The sequence below is a fragment of the Medicago sativa genome, chromosome 7, assembly GCF_051527215.1.
Source record: "Medicago sativa cultivar Bolivia chromosome 7, Bolivia_mono, whole genome shotgun sequence".
NCBI classification, from domain to species: Eukaryota; Viridiplantae; Streptophyta; class Magnoliopsida; order Fabales; family Fabaceae; genus Medicago; species Medicago sativa.
The window spans coordinates 54,457,001-54,470,117 of NC_140755.1; the positions used below are offsets into that span (position 1 = coordinate 54,457,001).

General features: G+C 39.7%; 1 protein-coding gene across 1 annotated transcript; it reads right to left on the bottom strand.

The window, feature by feature from the left end:
• Window positions 1-464: 464 nt before the first annotated feature.
• LOC146906824 (uncharacterized) lies at window positions 465-1,210 on the bottom strand. The gene has a single exon (XM_085727571.1). The coding sequence runs from the start codon at window positions 1,187-1,189 to the stop codon at window positions 545-547; it is 645 nt and encodes a 214-aa protein (XP_085583697.1). The 5' UTR covers window positions 1,190-1,210; the 3' UTR covers window positions 465-544.
• Window positions 1,211-13,117: the final 11,907 nt, after the last annotated feature.

Sequence of the window (13,117 nt, forward strand, 5' to 3'; positions counted from 1 at the left end):
AATGCCCCTGGGGCTAAAACGACTAAAAATGACTCAGATGCAAATTAAAATGGATTTTTAACAAGGAATTGAAGCAAAAATTTATTTAAACCATCTTGAAAGACTCAGAGACAATTTTTAAGATTTGAACAGAGTCTTGACACTTGAAAAGACCAAAATGCCCCTAGGGGCAAAACTTACTCAAAATGACTTCAAAGGCAATTTTTAAAATGGATTTTGACATAGAATGAAATGAAGACTTATTCAAACTTATTTGAAAAGGACTCAAACAAAAATTTGAAGATTGGAAGAAATTTTGACACAGGAAATGACTAAAATACCCTTGCATGTGAATTTTGCAAACAATATTGAAATAAAATGCAGAGAAAGATGCAATTGATCAGAGCCAGTTCAAATAGCTTGCAATGCAAGAAACAGAAGAAACAAGTATTTTTAGGTCCAAAATTAGGGTATAACACAAAATAAAAAACATTAAAAAAAAGGATGGGCTGCCTCCCACCAAGCGCTTTCTTTTACATCATTGAGCTTGACGCTCCAACCACTGTTAGGGTGGCAAAAATGACAGAAAAAATATATCATCCTTCTCTTTCCTCTTGTTTGGTAGGAAATCCATGAACTTATCACAAAGAAGTAGATGTTCCCATGCACCCACCAATAGGCTTCTTGACATCGTGACCTCCCACCATACAGGAGAATGAGTCTTTTCTTGCAAACGAATGTTTTCTTTCATCCTCATTGATTGAGTCTCCATTTTACGGTACAAATCGATACGCCTCACCCGTGTCTTTTCTTCTATGTTACTACTTTTATTTTTCAAATGTTCAGCTTGCACTAAGAGGGCATGTCGCTTCATCTCAATCTCAACCGATTTCTTTTCACACTCATCTGCTTTCTCAACAAGATTACCACACTGAACATCAAACTTCTCAAATGAAACTTGATTTGACACCAAGAAATCATCTAAAATATTTTGAAGTTTAGTATTGTAATCGATGTTGATCACCTCTTTCTTCCCTTCACAATTACTACCTGGTTGATTTGCCTCATAACGACCACATCTCTCATTTAATAGCGAGATTATACTGTCCAAATATTTTATCTTCAAAGATAGCATATATTTTTCATACTGCAACGTAACAATCTCTTCAGTGTCATAGAGGCGTAATCTGTCTGCTAACCTGTCTATCATAGCTGCACAACTTGGATAAACTTTTTAGTAGCACAGTAAAATGAGAAGAAAACGAAGATCATAAATCACAATTAATTTTTTTTCCAGTTTTTTTTTTTATATACAAAAATATAAATGACAGAAATCCTAAATAATAAAGAAATTACCAAATTGAAATGATTCAACAGTCCCCGGCAACGGCGCCAAAAACTTGATAAACTTTTAGCAAGTGTACTAAAAATATATCGAAGTAATAAAATTTATAAGTTCGTATCCACAGGGACTGTTTCAATTTCTACTCGGCAAAAGCTTTAAAATAAAGGATTTAACAAATAGAGGGTATGTAAAGCATATATTTGATTGAGTTCAACAACAAATAAAAATAAAAATAAATGGTTTTGGAAAATATAGGGATAAAAAGTGATCAGGTCTTTCGAATCAATTAATTATCGCTGTTTGGTAAATTGCACCTAGTCTCTACAATTATTCTCCTAGACTCACGACAAATTAACAAAATAGTTTTGATCAATCCCTTGACTCAGAACACACTTCTAAAGCTACAACACCCTAATCCCTTAGGTGAGTTCGTAACCGTTGAAGGCTTTATGAAAGTTAATTTTTATGTCATAACCTAACAATCATCTATCCCTAGACTGACCCGTTAGATTAACCAGAATTATTAGATCAAATTCAATAGCTAGGATCAGTAGTCAATTGATATTTGAATTCAGTTTATATGTGATCAGTATACAAAAAGCATTAAGAGCAAACAATTCTAAATAAAACTAGGATTATAATTGTATTGAAAAGAGTTCATACAATCACATGGTTCAAACAGCTCCAATTAAAATCATCTCAGACCTAATCAAAGAAATTAGCTAGACATAGCAAATGAATAAAAAACACGAATAAAAGAAATTACAAACATAGATGTTTTGCTTTTCTTCGATCCTGGTGCCTTCTATTTCTTTGTGTATGCGCAGCTTCTGTCCTCCCACAGTTCTTCACTTCCGTTTCTTCCTTCTCCAAAACCGTGATATGGGTTCCTATTCCATAACGTGAATGCGCCCCTTTTCTGTACTGTGCGCAGCCTTTATAACAATTGCCAATCCTTCTTTTTATTCTCGGGTCAACCAAGGCAAATTTGGGTCAAAAGCCCATTCCATTATTTTCTCCTTTCTCACTTATGCATCACGTTGCTTGAATATATATGTAAGGAGACATGCTACTTTTTGTCTATTTCAAAGCCAATGAAACACATTTTCTTTTCTTCAATGGTCTGCCACGTTGTGGCTCTTTTTGTTGGTCATTTAGCCACCATTAGTGCTAATAGATGATAATAATATACTCTTTGACTCAATAAATTAAAAACAACTATTTATTTAAAATGACCTTAACTTAAATACTAAACTAATAATAATAGACTAAAAACTTAATTAAAAAGACTATAAAAATAGTGAATGGCTGACTGTCATCACATACCCCTCTGATAAGTAGCACCAGCATTTATCAAGCCAAACGACATCACTTTATAACAGAACGTTCCCCATGGAGTGATGAAGGACGTCTTTTCTCTATCTTCAGGTGACATCCGTATTTGGTTATAGCCAGAGAACCCATCCATGAAGGAGAGTACTTTAGACTGAGCAGTACTGTCAACAAGCACATCAATATGAGGCAACGGGAAGTTATCCTTTGGACTGGCTTTATTCAGATCTCTGTAATCAACACACATTCGAACTTTCCCATCTTTCTTTGGTACTGGTACAATGTTGGCAATCCACTCAGGGTATTCAGCTGTCATGAGGAAACCCGCATCAATTTGTTTTTGCACCTCAGCCTTGATCTTAAGAGCCATGTCTGGACGAGACCTTCTCAATTTCTGTTTGACAGGAGGACATTCAGGCCTCGTCGGTATCCGATGTTCCACAATCTTGGGATCTAGACCCGGCATATCTTCATAGGACCATGCAAAGACATCTGGGTAATCATGGAGGAGCTGAATGATCTTCTTTTTCACTTCTGGCTCAAGTGCGGCACCAATCTTGATCTCTCGTTTGTTCTCTTCAGTACCCAGGTTGATGAGCTCAATCTCTTCCTGGTGAGGCTGAATGGCTCTTCTTTCTTGTTCAAGCAGTCGAGTGATCTCATACGGTATCTCTTCATCATCCTCCTCATCTTCAGCTTCATATACAGGGAATTCAAAATTTGGAGGAACCATAGGGTCACTGTGTTCAACGGGTTTATTGTGGCTCAATCTGCATAATATGATTGGGATGATTTTAGAAAAAGTTTTTTTTTATGCAGATTTTTGAAATTAATAAGAAAATACAGATGTTTTGGTTTTTTCTGGCATTACCATTATTTCCAAGAAAAAGGCACTAAAAAGTAAAAAACAAAGAGTCGTGAGAAAAGACGACAACTTTTATTGATAACGGCAATGCCGAAACAAACACGCCCTTACAATGATATCACTTTCGCCTTGGGCAGAGCGAAAGGATTGTTATTTTGAAAACAAAGAAAAACATGAGCAACAAGACACATTACATGGAAGCATGCATGACTAAAGGAACATCAATGGCCTCCCAATTTCTCACGGTGCCTCCTGGTACAACAAATGCGGGCACGTAACTACTTCCAGCAGTATCTTCAGTAATAGCATTGATGAACCCAGCACTGTAGAAAGTTCCTTTTGAAACACCAGAGGTTGAGGAGAATCCAAGGCCCTATTTACGCTTGTTTTCCAGAATCTGAATCACTTTGCCCCAGCCGGCAGCTTGCCCTTCTTGAACAGCCTTCTGGGCATCTTTCAGTGAAGTCATGCTAGCACCAGCCCTCCGGGGCTCTGCCCCTTCAACAGTCAATCCTTGAAATGATGTCCCTTCAGCGGACCCTGCTTCAACACAAGAGAAAGATGACACTTGGCTAACCAGGTATGCTTCTTCACCATGCACAGTGACAATCTTACCGTTCCTCATGAACTTGAGCTTTTGATGCAAAGTAGAAGTGACTGCTCCAGCGTCGTGAATCCACGGTCTTCCGAGGAGACAACTGTAAGAAGCATTGATGTCCATGACTTGGAAAGTGATCTGAAATGTCTCAGGACCAATGGTAATTGGCAAGTCTACTTCCCCAAGAACATCTTTGCGAGATCCGTCAAAAGCTTTAACCAAGTAGCTGCTACCCCTCAGAGAGATTCTATGATGGCTCAATTGTCTTAGTGTAGACTCGGGCATTACATTTAAAGATGATCCAGTGTCCACCAACACATTGGATATCATGTCGGACTTGCAGTGTACCGAGATATGCAGAGCCAAGTTGTGGTGTTTCCCTGCTTCGGGGAGTTCATCGTCACCAAACCCCAAGTTATTACAAGCAGTAATATTACCCACTATTCCATCAAACTGATCCACAGAGACTTCATGATCAACATAAGCCTGCTCCAGTATCTTCATCAACACCTTCCTGTGGGCCTCTGAGCTCATAAGCAAAGACAAGATAGATATTTTTGACGGAGTTTGCAGCAGCTGGTCAACAATTTTATAATCGCTCTTCTTAATAAGCCTCAGAATTTCATCCAGATTAGACTCTTCAATAGATTGGCCTGATGGGCCGGGGCCCTTGTCAACAGGAGGAGCAACTGGTGGAGTTATCGTGGCAATGGGTGTCACTACCTTCTTTTGAAACAAGGGTGGACGGACTTTTCCGCTTCTCAGAGCTGTAATTTCACCGGCAACATTGTCAACTGTAGCTGGGGATACCAGAGGCACCTCCACTCCATTCTCAATCATGGTTGCATTGTATTTGTAAGGAATGGCTTTGGTAGAGGCATAAGATACCGGGCCAGGTGACCTGATCACTAAAGGCTCAACATTCCTTGTCTGAGATGCAGTCTCAACTGGAGAATCGTGGAACACTCGCACAATCACACATACATCACTGGTAATCAAGTGCTTGTCATCCATCAGACTCTGGATATCATCTTGCACCACACAACAGCCCATAGGATTCTGAAGGCATTCTGAACAAGAAGCATGATTGTGATTGAATAAAGAAGCCTGGCAAAGTTTGACATGTAGCGGTACCAAGGGAGTAACAACATTGCGGACATCCGACATGGGATCCTCTTGAGGAACGGGAACCCTTTCGAAAGCCTCAATCATGTTAACAGCAGCATGGTTTGGAAGTGGATTGTCAAGAACATGCGGAACACTATACCGCAGTGTCCCTTAGCCAGTAGAGTTGGGAGCAGCTCACCATACCGCATTGGTATTGGTGGAAAAGAAGGCTTGGGTCGGGGACCCTGTTGTTGCTGCCGTTGCTGTTGAGCAGGAGGCTGTTGTTGTACTTGCTGAGCGATGGCATTAACAGGCACTGGTGGTTGACCCGGTGGCAGAGGATATTGCTGGTAGAATGGTGGGAAGAAAGGATGTTGAGAGTACTGCATGTAGTGATAGGGCAGAGGTAATTGTGTGGCAGCTGCAGATGGGTTACCAGATACCATCCCTACGTCAGATTCTTTCCTCTTATGGTGGCCATTACCATACTTCTTTGGTGCACCGGTTGAAGATTCACCCTTTTCAAGAACAATGATGCCTTCTCTGACAGCCTCCTCTAGACGAGTTCCCATAGTGACCGTGTCGGAGAAGTTGTTTGGAGCAGAGACTATCATTCTCTCCTTATATTCCTTCTTCAGAGTCTTCAGGAATGTCTGTGTTAATTCTTCCTCATCAAGTCGAGGAGAAACACGGGCAGCTGCCCCTCTCTACCTCTGAGCATATTCACGGAAGGTTTCATCTGACTTCTGAGACAGAGCCTTAAGAGAGTCCCTATTTGGCTTCAAGCGAGTGTTGAATTCATATTGACTTTCAAAAGCAGCAGCGAGTTCCTCAAAGGTATGGATGTTGTCTTTGCTCAAACTAGTGTACCAATATGCTGCATCATCTGTCAAGCTATTCTGGAAGCAGTGTATCATCAGTGCATCATTATCTGCGTAGTTAGCCATCTTTCGGACATACCGGATAACATGGTTGTGTGGGAAAGAAGTTCCATTGTATTTGTCAAATTCTGGCTCTTTGAATTTCTTAGGAACCTCAAATCGGGATACCAAGCATAGATCACGAGCTTTAGCAGGAGCACCGTTGTTTCCCCGGCTAGCCTTGACTTCACGGAGTTCTCAAGCCAACTCCCTTAACTGTCTTTTCATAGCTTCCATTGCGGGATCTTGTCCACGCGGAGTATCGACATCAATCACTTGTTGCACAGTGTGGACAATAGGATCAGTGACAACAGTAGTCACCTGAGGCATAGCAGTGGATATGGGAATCTGTCCTTGACCAGCAAAACCAGAGACACCAGCAGCAGTATTAGGAGAGTAGTAAGCTGAGAGGCCATAAGGACGGCCGTTGGGCATAACAAACCGAGCATCAGTAGCCACAGTAGACAGTGGGATAGAGGGAATCACCTCAGCAGTAACTGGAATAGAAGTGGCTGGTTGTTCTTGTGCAGCCATCATAGTGGACATAGCGTCATGAGCCTTAGCCAAGTCTTCTTTCATAGCAGCCAATTCGGCACGGAGCTGAGCATTTTCTTCTTCAAAGTTAGCCATCATTCTTCTCTTGTGAAGTCTTGTTTGATGAATTCTATCTGGTTGGTAAACCTTGCGAACACGAGCCACTTTTCAGACTGCGGCGGACAAAACCAGGAGGCAATGAGCACGAGGGAAGTTCTTTGTGACCAATGAATGCATATGATGCATGAAATGTGTTAATGTATATGCAAAAAGACTCTTTTTTGTGTTATCGAAGGGTTTTAGACAAATTAGAAACTTGTAAACATTACTAAACATAAACGAGAAACAAACAACCAACATGTAATTTTACAAGATGATTCCAACATAAACAAATGGAAATAACAACATAAAAAGAAATCCTCAAGCATAGGAAGTGGAAGCGTCATCCTTCGACTCAGACTCATAGCTGCAGTATCGGGCATAGAAGTCACGGGCACTCCTAGCCCTCTTGGAGTCCCTCATAAGCAACCTATCTTTCTCTTCAATCTCTCTCTTAGTCTTAGCTAACTCTTTCTTCAGTGTCATCACCTCATGAGTCTTCTGCTCATCCTTTCCATCCAAAGTCATGATCAAGTTCTCAGCCTCATAGTATCTAGCTCTCCATTGATGCTTCTCCCGACTCTCCATAGCTAGATGCTCCTGATACATCTCCTGGGTATGTGGGAGTAGAGGCAAAGTCATGGTAGGAACAGATGCAGACACATATCTCATAGGGGGTAAGGCATACCAATCTCCACAGCTTGGTTTATCACCCACTGTGTATAGGCCTCATGAGCAACACCGGACCTTACACCCATATGCTTCACCTCTTTCTTCCGAAGCTTGGACCAAGCATCCATGAAATCCTCTTTTATTCCCGTGGGAGCATTGGAGTAGTGAAAGAAGTAAGGAGCTGTAGCAAGATTGATGGGCTTATCTTTCATCGGGAAACCAAATTGTCGCAAAACAAGCTCCGGGTTGTAGTTGATTCCACCCCGGGTACCAAGAAGAGGTACATTAAGAAACTTACCACCACCAAAGGTAATTTCCTTAACCCTAGAAGCGGGAGTAAGCCAAACCACTTCGTTAGGAGTGAGAGCCATAATCCTCTGTGAAATAGACCAATTCTCCGGATTGTCATGGAAAGACTCCGGAAGGTGCGAAATAAACCACCTATAGAGGAGAGGCACACAACAAAGAATATATCCACGACCCTTGCCGGATCGATCATGAATAGCATGGTATGTGTCAGCTAGCAAAGTAGGAACCGGATTCTTGGAGTGGAAGATCATAATAGCATTCATGTCCACGAAGCCATCAAGATTCGGAAAGAGAATAAGCCCATAGATGAGAAGTGCAAGAATAGCCTCGAGAGTGTCCTGACAAGTGGTCTTGAGGTTGGCTTTCCCAAGAAGATACTCTGAAGTGAACCCTCGGATGCGTGCCTTAGTGACAAGATTCTTGGAGACATCGGTGGTCTTGAGATAGAGATCCTTAGCAATAACCAATGGAGTAAGAGGAGGCTCAAGTCCTGAGAAAGGTACCCCCTTAGCAATAGATAGATCCATCAAGGAAGAATAAGCCTCTAGAGTAGGCACCAGCTGAAAGTCCAGAAAAGTAAAGCACCGATAGTCCCGATCATAGAATTGCACTAGAGTGTGCACAAGCTTCTCGTCCACATTGGTCTGGAGAATAGTAAGTAAAGCCCCGTAACGACGTCGGAAACCAGTCGGATCCTCAATCTTGAGTGCCAAATCTCTCAAACTAGCCAAATCCACTTCCTTGAACTTGTAGGAATTAGTCCTCTTCATTCCTATAATGTTTACAGATTCAACTTGTCTAAGCCCTTCGATAACAATGCATGGAAAAAGTTTATGCATGTATGCATGTATGCATGAATGCATGATTATGTTCAAGTTCAGAGAAAACATGATGGGTTGAAGTTCAAAGTTGAGGAGTCATGGGTGGACACGGCGTCCGGTGAAACTAGGGCTTTAGGATAATAGTAACCAGGTTCTAAAAAGGTTCCCAAGTTGCAACCTCTCCGACGTATATCATGGTGTCACGAGACAACACTCGCTCCATGATTATCCGAGGAAGGTCTAACTTGAGTGTAGTATCGCGTGACGACTAAAATTCAAGACAACACTCGGTTTAGCCTCCGTACTGCATCCTAGAAAATGGCCATGGATGGGTTTGGTTATCTACGGTTCATAGCGTCATAGAACAATTAGAAGTAAAGTGCCTAAACGCGACAACACGCGCCGACAACATCACCCCTAAAATGCCTCAGCTATGTGGGATTGATCGCATAATCCAAAACACGAGGCAACCCCCGGAATGAATTGTCGATTATATCCCCCCTAAATCCTAAGTTCACTCAGCCCGGGTGCAGGACTTTTGATATTCTCACCCCACACGTTTGCAAGAAATTAAACATTTATTCACATAAGAAAGAAAGTAAAAGAAACAAGTAAAAATACAAGCGCAAGCGTGGAAATAAAGACTAGGCGTAACTCTCGAATATCCCCAGTGAAGTCGCCAGCTGTTTTATCTTGGTTTTCGGGTGTCAAACATTGATTACGTTTGAACCTTTTAAACCGGTGATATCTTATTTTTTCTTGGGAAGGGAAAAAGTAAGCAAAACCCTTGAGAATCGAGGTCCGGGAGTTGTTTTCGCTACGGGAAGGTGTTAGGCACCCATAACGACTATAGTATCCTATAGGAACCGTCTTTAATTTCTACGCGCGCGCTTTATTTTTAAATGCTATTTTGAAATGTTATCCACACCTAAGAATTTCTAAGTGAAGAATTGGAGGGAGAAGAATGTGTTTGAAATTTTATTTTAGTTGAATTGAAGGAATTTTGTTCCTTGCCTACGTACCCGTTTAAGGGATCAAATCCATCGTAGTTCTCTTCCAAAAATGTTTTTGTTTTTGTTGGTTGATTTTAAGTTTGAAAATTGGAGTTTGAAGAATGGAGATTGAGAGGCCTCAAGGGCATAAGGTTGTGAAATTGTAAGGTTGAATTAGTCATTTGCAAAAGAAGTCAAGTATGATTATTTTTCATTGAAATTTGATTAAGAAAATGAAAAGGAAAATTCAATGGGATTTTGATCCCAAGGTTTATTTTGAAAATGGTTTGAGTGAAGTTTGTTCAAGTTTTTTTGGAAAATTGGTTTTTCTAAGTATAGAGCCTAAACATTCATCTAAACACACAATCCTAAACATACATCTAAACATGCATATTCTAGCTATATCTAAAGTGAGGTGTGTGCATGTGTCGGTGCTTGTGTCGGTGTACATCATTAGAGTCCATTGTCCTTATTACATCATACCCTAGATACATTCTATGGTCTTGCAAGGAATGTAAATGACATGAAAGTAAAGTACAAAAAGTCCTAATTATTACATTCTAATCTTGGGTGAAACTTAAAGTGCAAGAAATAAGATGGAGATGGAATGAAATGGGAATGCTTATGAGGAATATGAGACATGAAATGGAATGGTTAGCAACACATGGTAATATCAAAAGAAATAAAGCAAGAGAAACATTATAACACAAAGCATAGAAAACAACCCAAAATAAAGGCAAAATGAGTGCAAACATGACTAAAATTTGCTCATAGAATGCAAGAGCCATATGACCTATAATTCTCACACTCCAACACATTTTTAAAGGTTTGGAATCAAATTTTGGAATGGGAATTAAGGCAACATGGTTAACTTGCCATTTTGGAAGCAAACCTAAGCATATTTGCATTATTTATTTACACAAGTAACTTGTAAACTAAGTAATCTATCAAGATTCACAATTATGCAGCAATATCAAACACAAACAGTGGCTAAAACTCCCTCAAATCAAATGGCATAGGTCACAAATGTTCATCAAGAAAGTGGAATTGGAATCAAGCAAATTTTCATTCATTTTTAGCACAAAATATCACAAAAATAGTAAGAGAAACACCACATTATCTTTTACCAATTTTTATTATGTAAAATTAACACTAAAAGGTCACAAAATCATCAAGAAACACTCATGAATTTTTAGGAATTTTTTTTTAAAGGTTTTTTGGACTAAAAAGTGCAAGAAAATTACTAATTCTAACAAAAATAAGAAAAAAAATGCTTCAAATACTTTTCTCAAGTCTTAGCACAAAAAATGTCACCAAAATGTTAAGAAAAATATCAAGAACACATAGAAAATTTTTTAGGATTTTTTGTAAACAAATTTGGACAAGCAGGGGTGTATATAGCAAGAAAATTGCAAAAACATGCAGGAATGGGAGGGGCGCATAGCAAAAACGTGTGCAGGCAGGTAATTGGGCCAAGAATGCAGAGAATGGGTCGGTTTGGACATGGAGCGGGTTGAACCGGTTTGTTAACAGTATATAAGGGTTTGAACCGGTTCAACCCTCACTTCCTCCCAATCTTTCTCTCTCTAACATGTGAAAGGAGAGAGAGAAGCTCTGCAAGCAGCTTCATCTTCTCCGACGAAGTGGCTCACTCCGGCGTGGTGGCCGGTGGTGGCGCCACCGCGTCGGAGTTCCAAACTCCTCCGTTTCAAAAGAAACCTACGTTTTCTAACATCCTTTTCCTTCCTCGTCTCAAATCCGAAGCTATTTTTCACAGAAAAGTTACGGAAAAGTCTAGATCTAACTTTGAATTTCGAAAATATTTTCTTGAGAGGAACAAGGACTGGTTCGGATTTAAGACGAATAGGAGGGATTTCTTTGCATCCTTTACACATATTTTCGAAAACGGTTATTCATGAGGAAAGGAGAGGAACACGGCAGAAGCAAATCTTGAGAAATGAAATTCGTACCTTCTCTGGATCAATTACGATCTGGAGATGCTACGAACAGTTGTTGTTGTTGTTCGTCCCTCTCCGTTCTTGGTTTCTGCTGCGATTCTGAGGTATTACGCGCGCGTAGCTTCACTCTCCTTCTTCTCTGGTTCGATCCAGCTTCGATCCCTCTTCTTCTCTGATCTACACGCGCCTCTGTGATCGGTGCTGGAGTTTGTCACACTTCGTGACGAATTCGCACTTTGAATTGCAGAATTGGTGCGATTCTTGCTCGATGATGATGATGATGCTTCTGAGAGCCTCTGCAAATTTTGTGGAACCTTCGTAATTTTCAATCGAATTTTGTTAAAATTTGTCGAATTTGGAATCTGTTTCGATGAAATGCTTGCTGAAATGAATCTGTTATGGTTGAATTGATGAAAATTGATATGAAATTGAGAGGATTTGGAGGATTTTGTGGTGATTTTGGTTCGGTTAGGGTTGAAGATGAAGATGAATCTTCATCTTGTTCTTGAAGGTTTTTACGGTTTTGATCTGAATGAAAGAGAGAGAGAAAAGAAAAAGTTGTTAGTGCTGAGTTGTAATGTGATGAATGGATCTGTTGAATTTTTGACTGCTGACTGGGCTTTATAGGCTGATGCAGTAATGCCTGGACCAATCATGATCTGCCATGTGGCGTAACTAACTCTTGGACAAATGAAAAGCTGACACGTGGCATCTGGACTAATGACTTGGACAATTAAGGACTTAAAATGCAAATCTTAAGAATTTAGGACTAAAAAATAAAAAGTAAAAATAAAATGAATTAAAATTGGTAATTTGGAAAATAACGTAAAGTGAAACGATTAAAATTGACAAAACGGACTAAAACGAACCAATGGCCTAAATGAGGTACTTTAAAGTAACCTCTCTCTGCCGAAATTTCGTGTGAAATGACCAAAATGCCCCTGGGGCTAAAACGACTGAAAATGACTCAGATGCAATTTAAAAAATGGATTTTTTACAGGGAATTTGAAACAAAAGTTTATTTAAACCAACTTGAAAGACTCAGAGGCAATTTTTAAGATTTGAACAGAGTTTTGACACTTGAAAAGACTAAAAGGCCCCTAGGGGCAAAACTGACTCAAGATGACTTCAAATGCAATTTTTGAGATGGATTTTGACATAGAATGAAATGAAGACTTATTCAAACTACTTGAAAGGACTCAACCCAATTTTTAAAAGACTGAAAGAAATTTTAACATAGGAAATGACTAAAATGCCATTTTTCATGAATTTTGCAAATAACATAGAAATAAAATGCAGAGAAAGATGTAATTGATCAGAGACATATCAAATGGCTTGAAATGCAAGAAAAGAAGAATTGAGTTGGTATTTTTAGGTCCAAAATTAGGGTATAACATAGGGAACAAGAGATTGAAGAAGATTTTGATTAGGGAATGAATTTGGAGCTTGACAACATTATGGAAAATCACCCAGAGATGACTAAGTTTGACCCAAATAATATCTGATTCTCCACTTTCTTCGCATTAGTGTAGTTATTTTTCTTTCTGTTTGTTTTCGTTATCTAAAAAAAATATATCATAAGAAAG

Bases quoted from the DNA above. Each gene is read 5' to 3' on its own strand.
- LOC146906824 (XM_085727571.1), bottom strand. From the start codon at position 1,189: ATGATAGACAGGTTAGCAGACAGATTACGCCTCTATGACACTGAAGAG.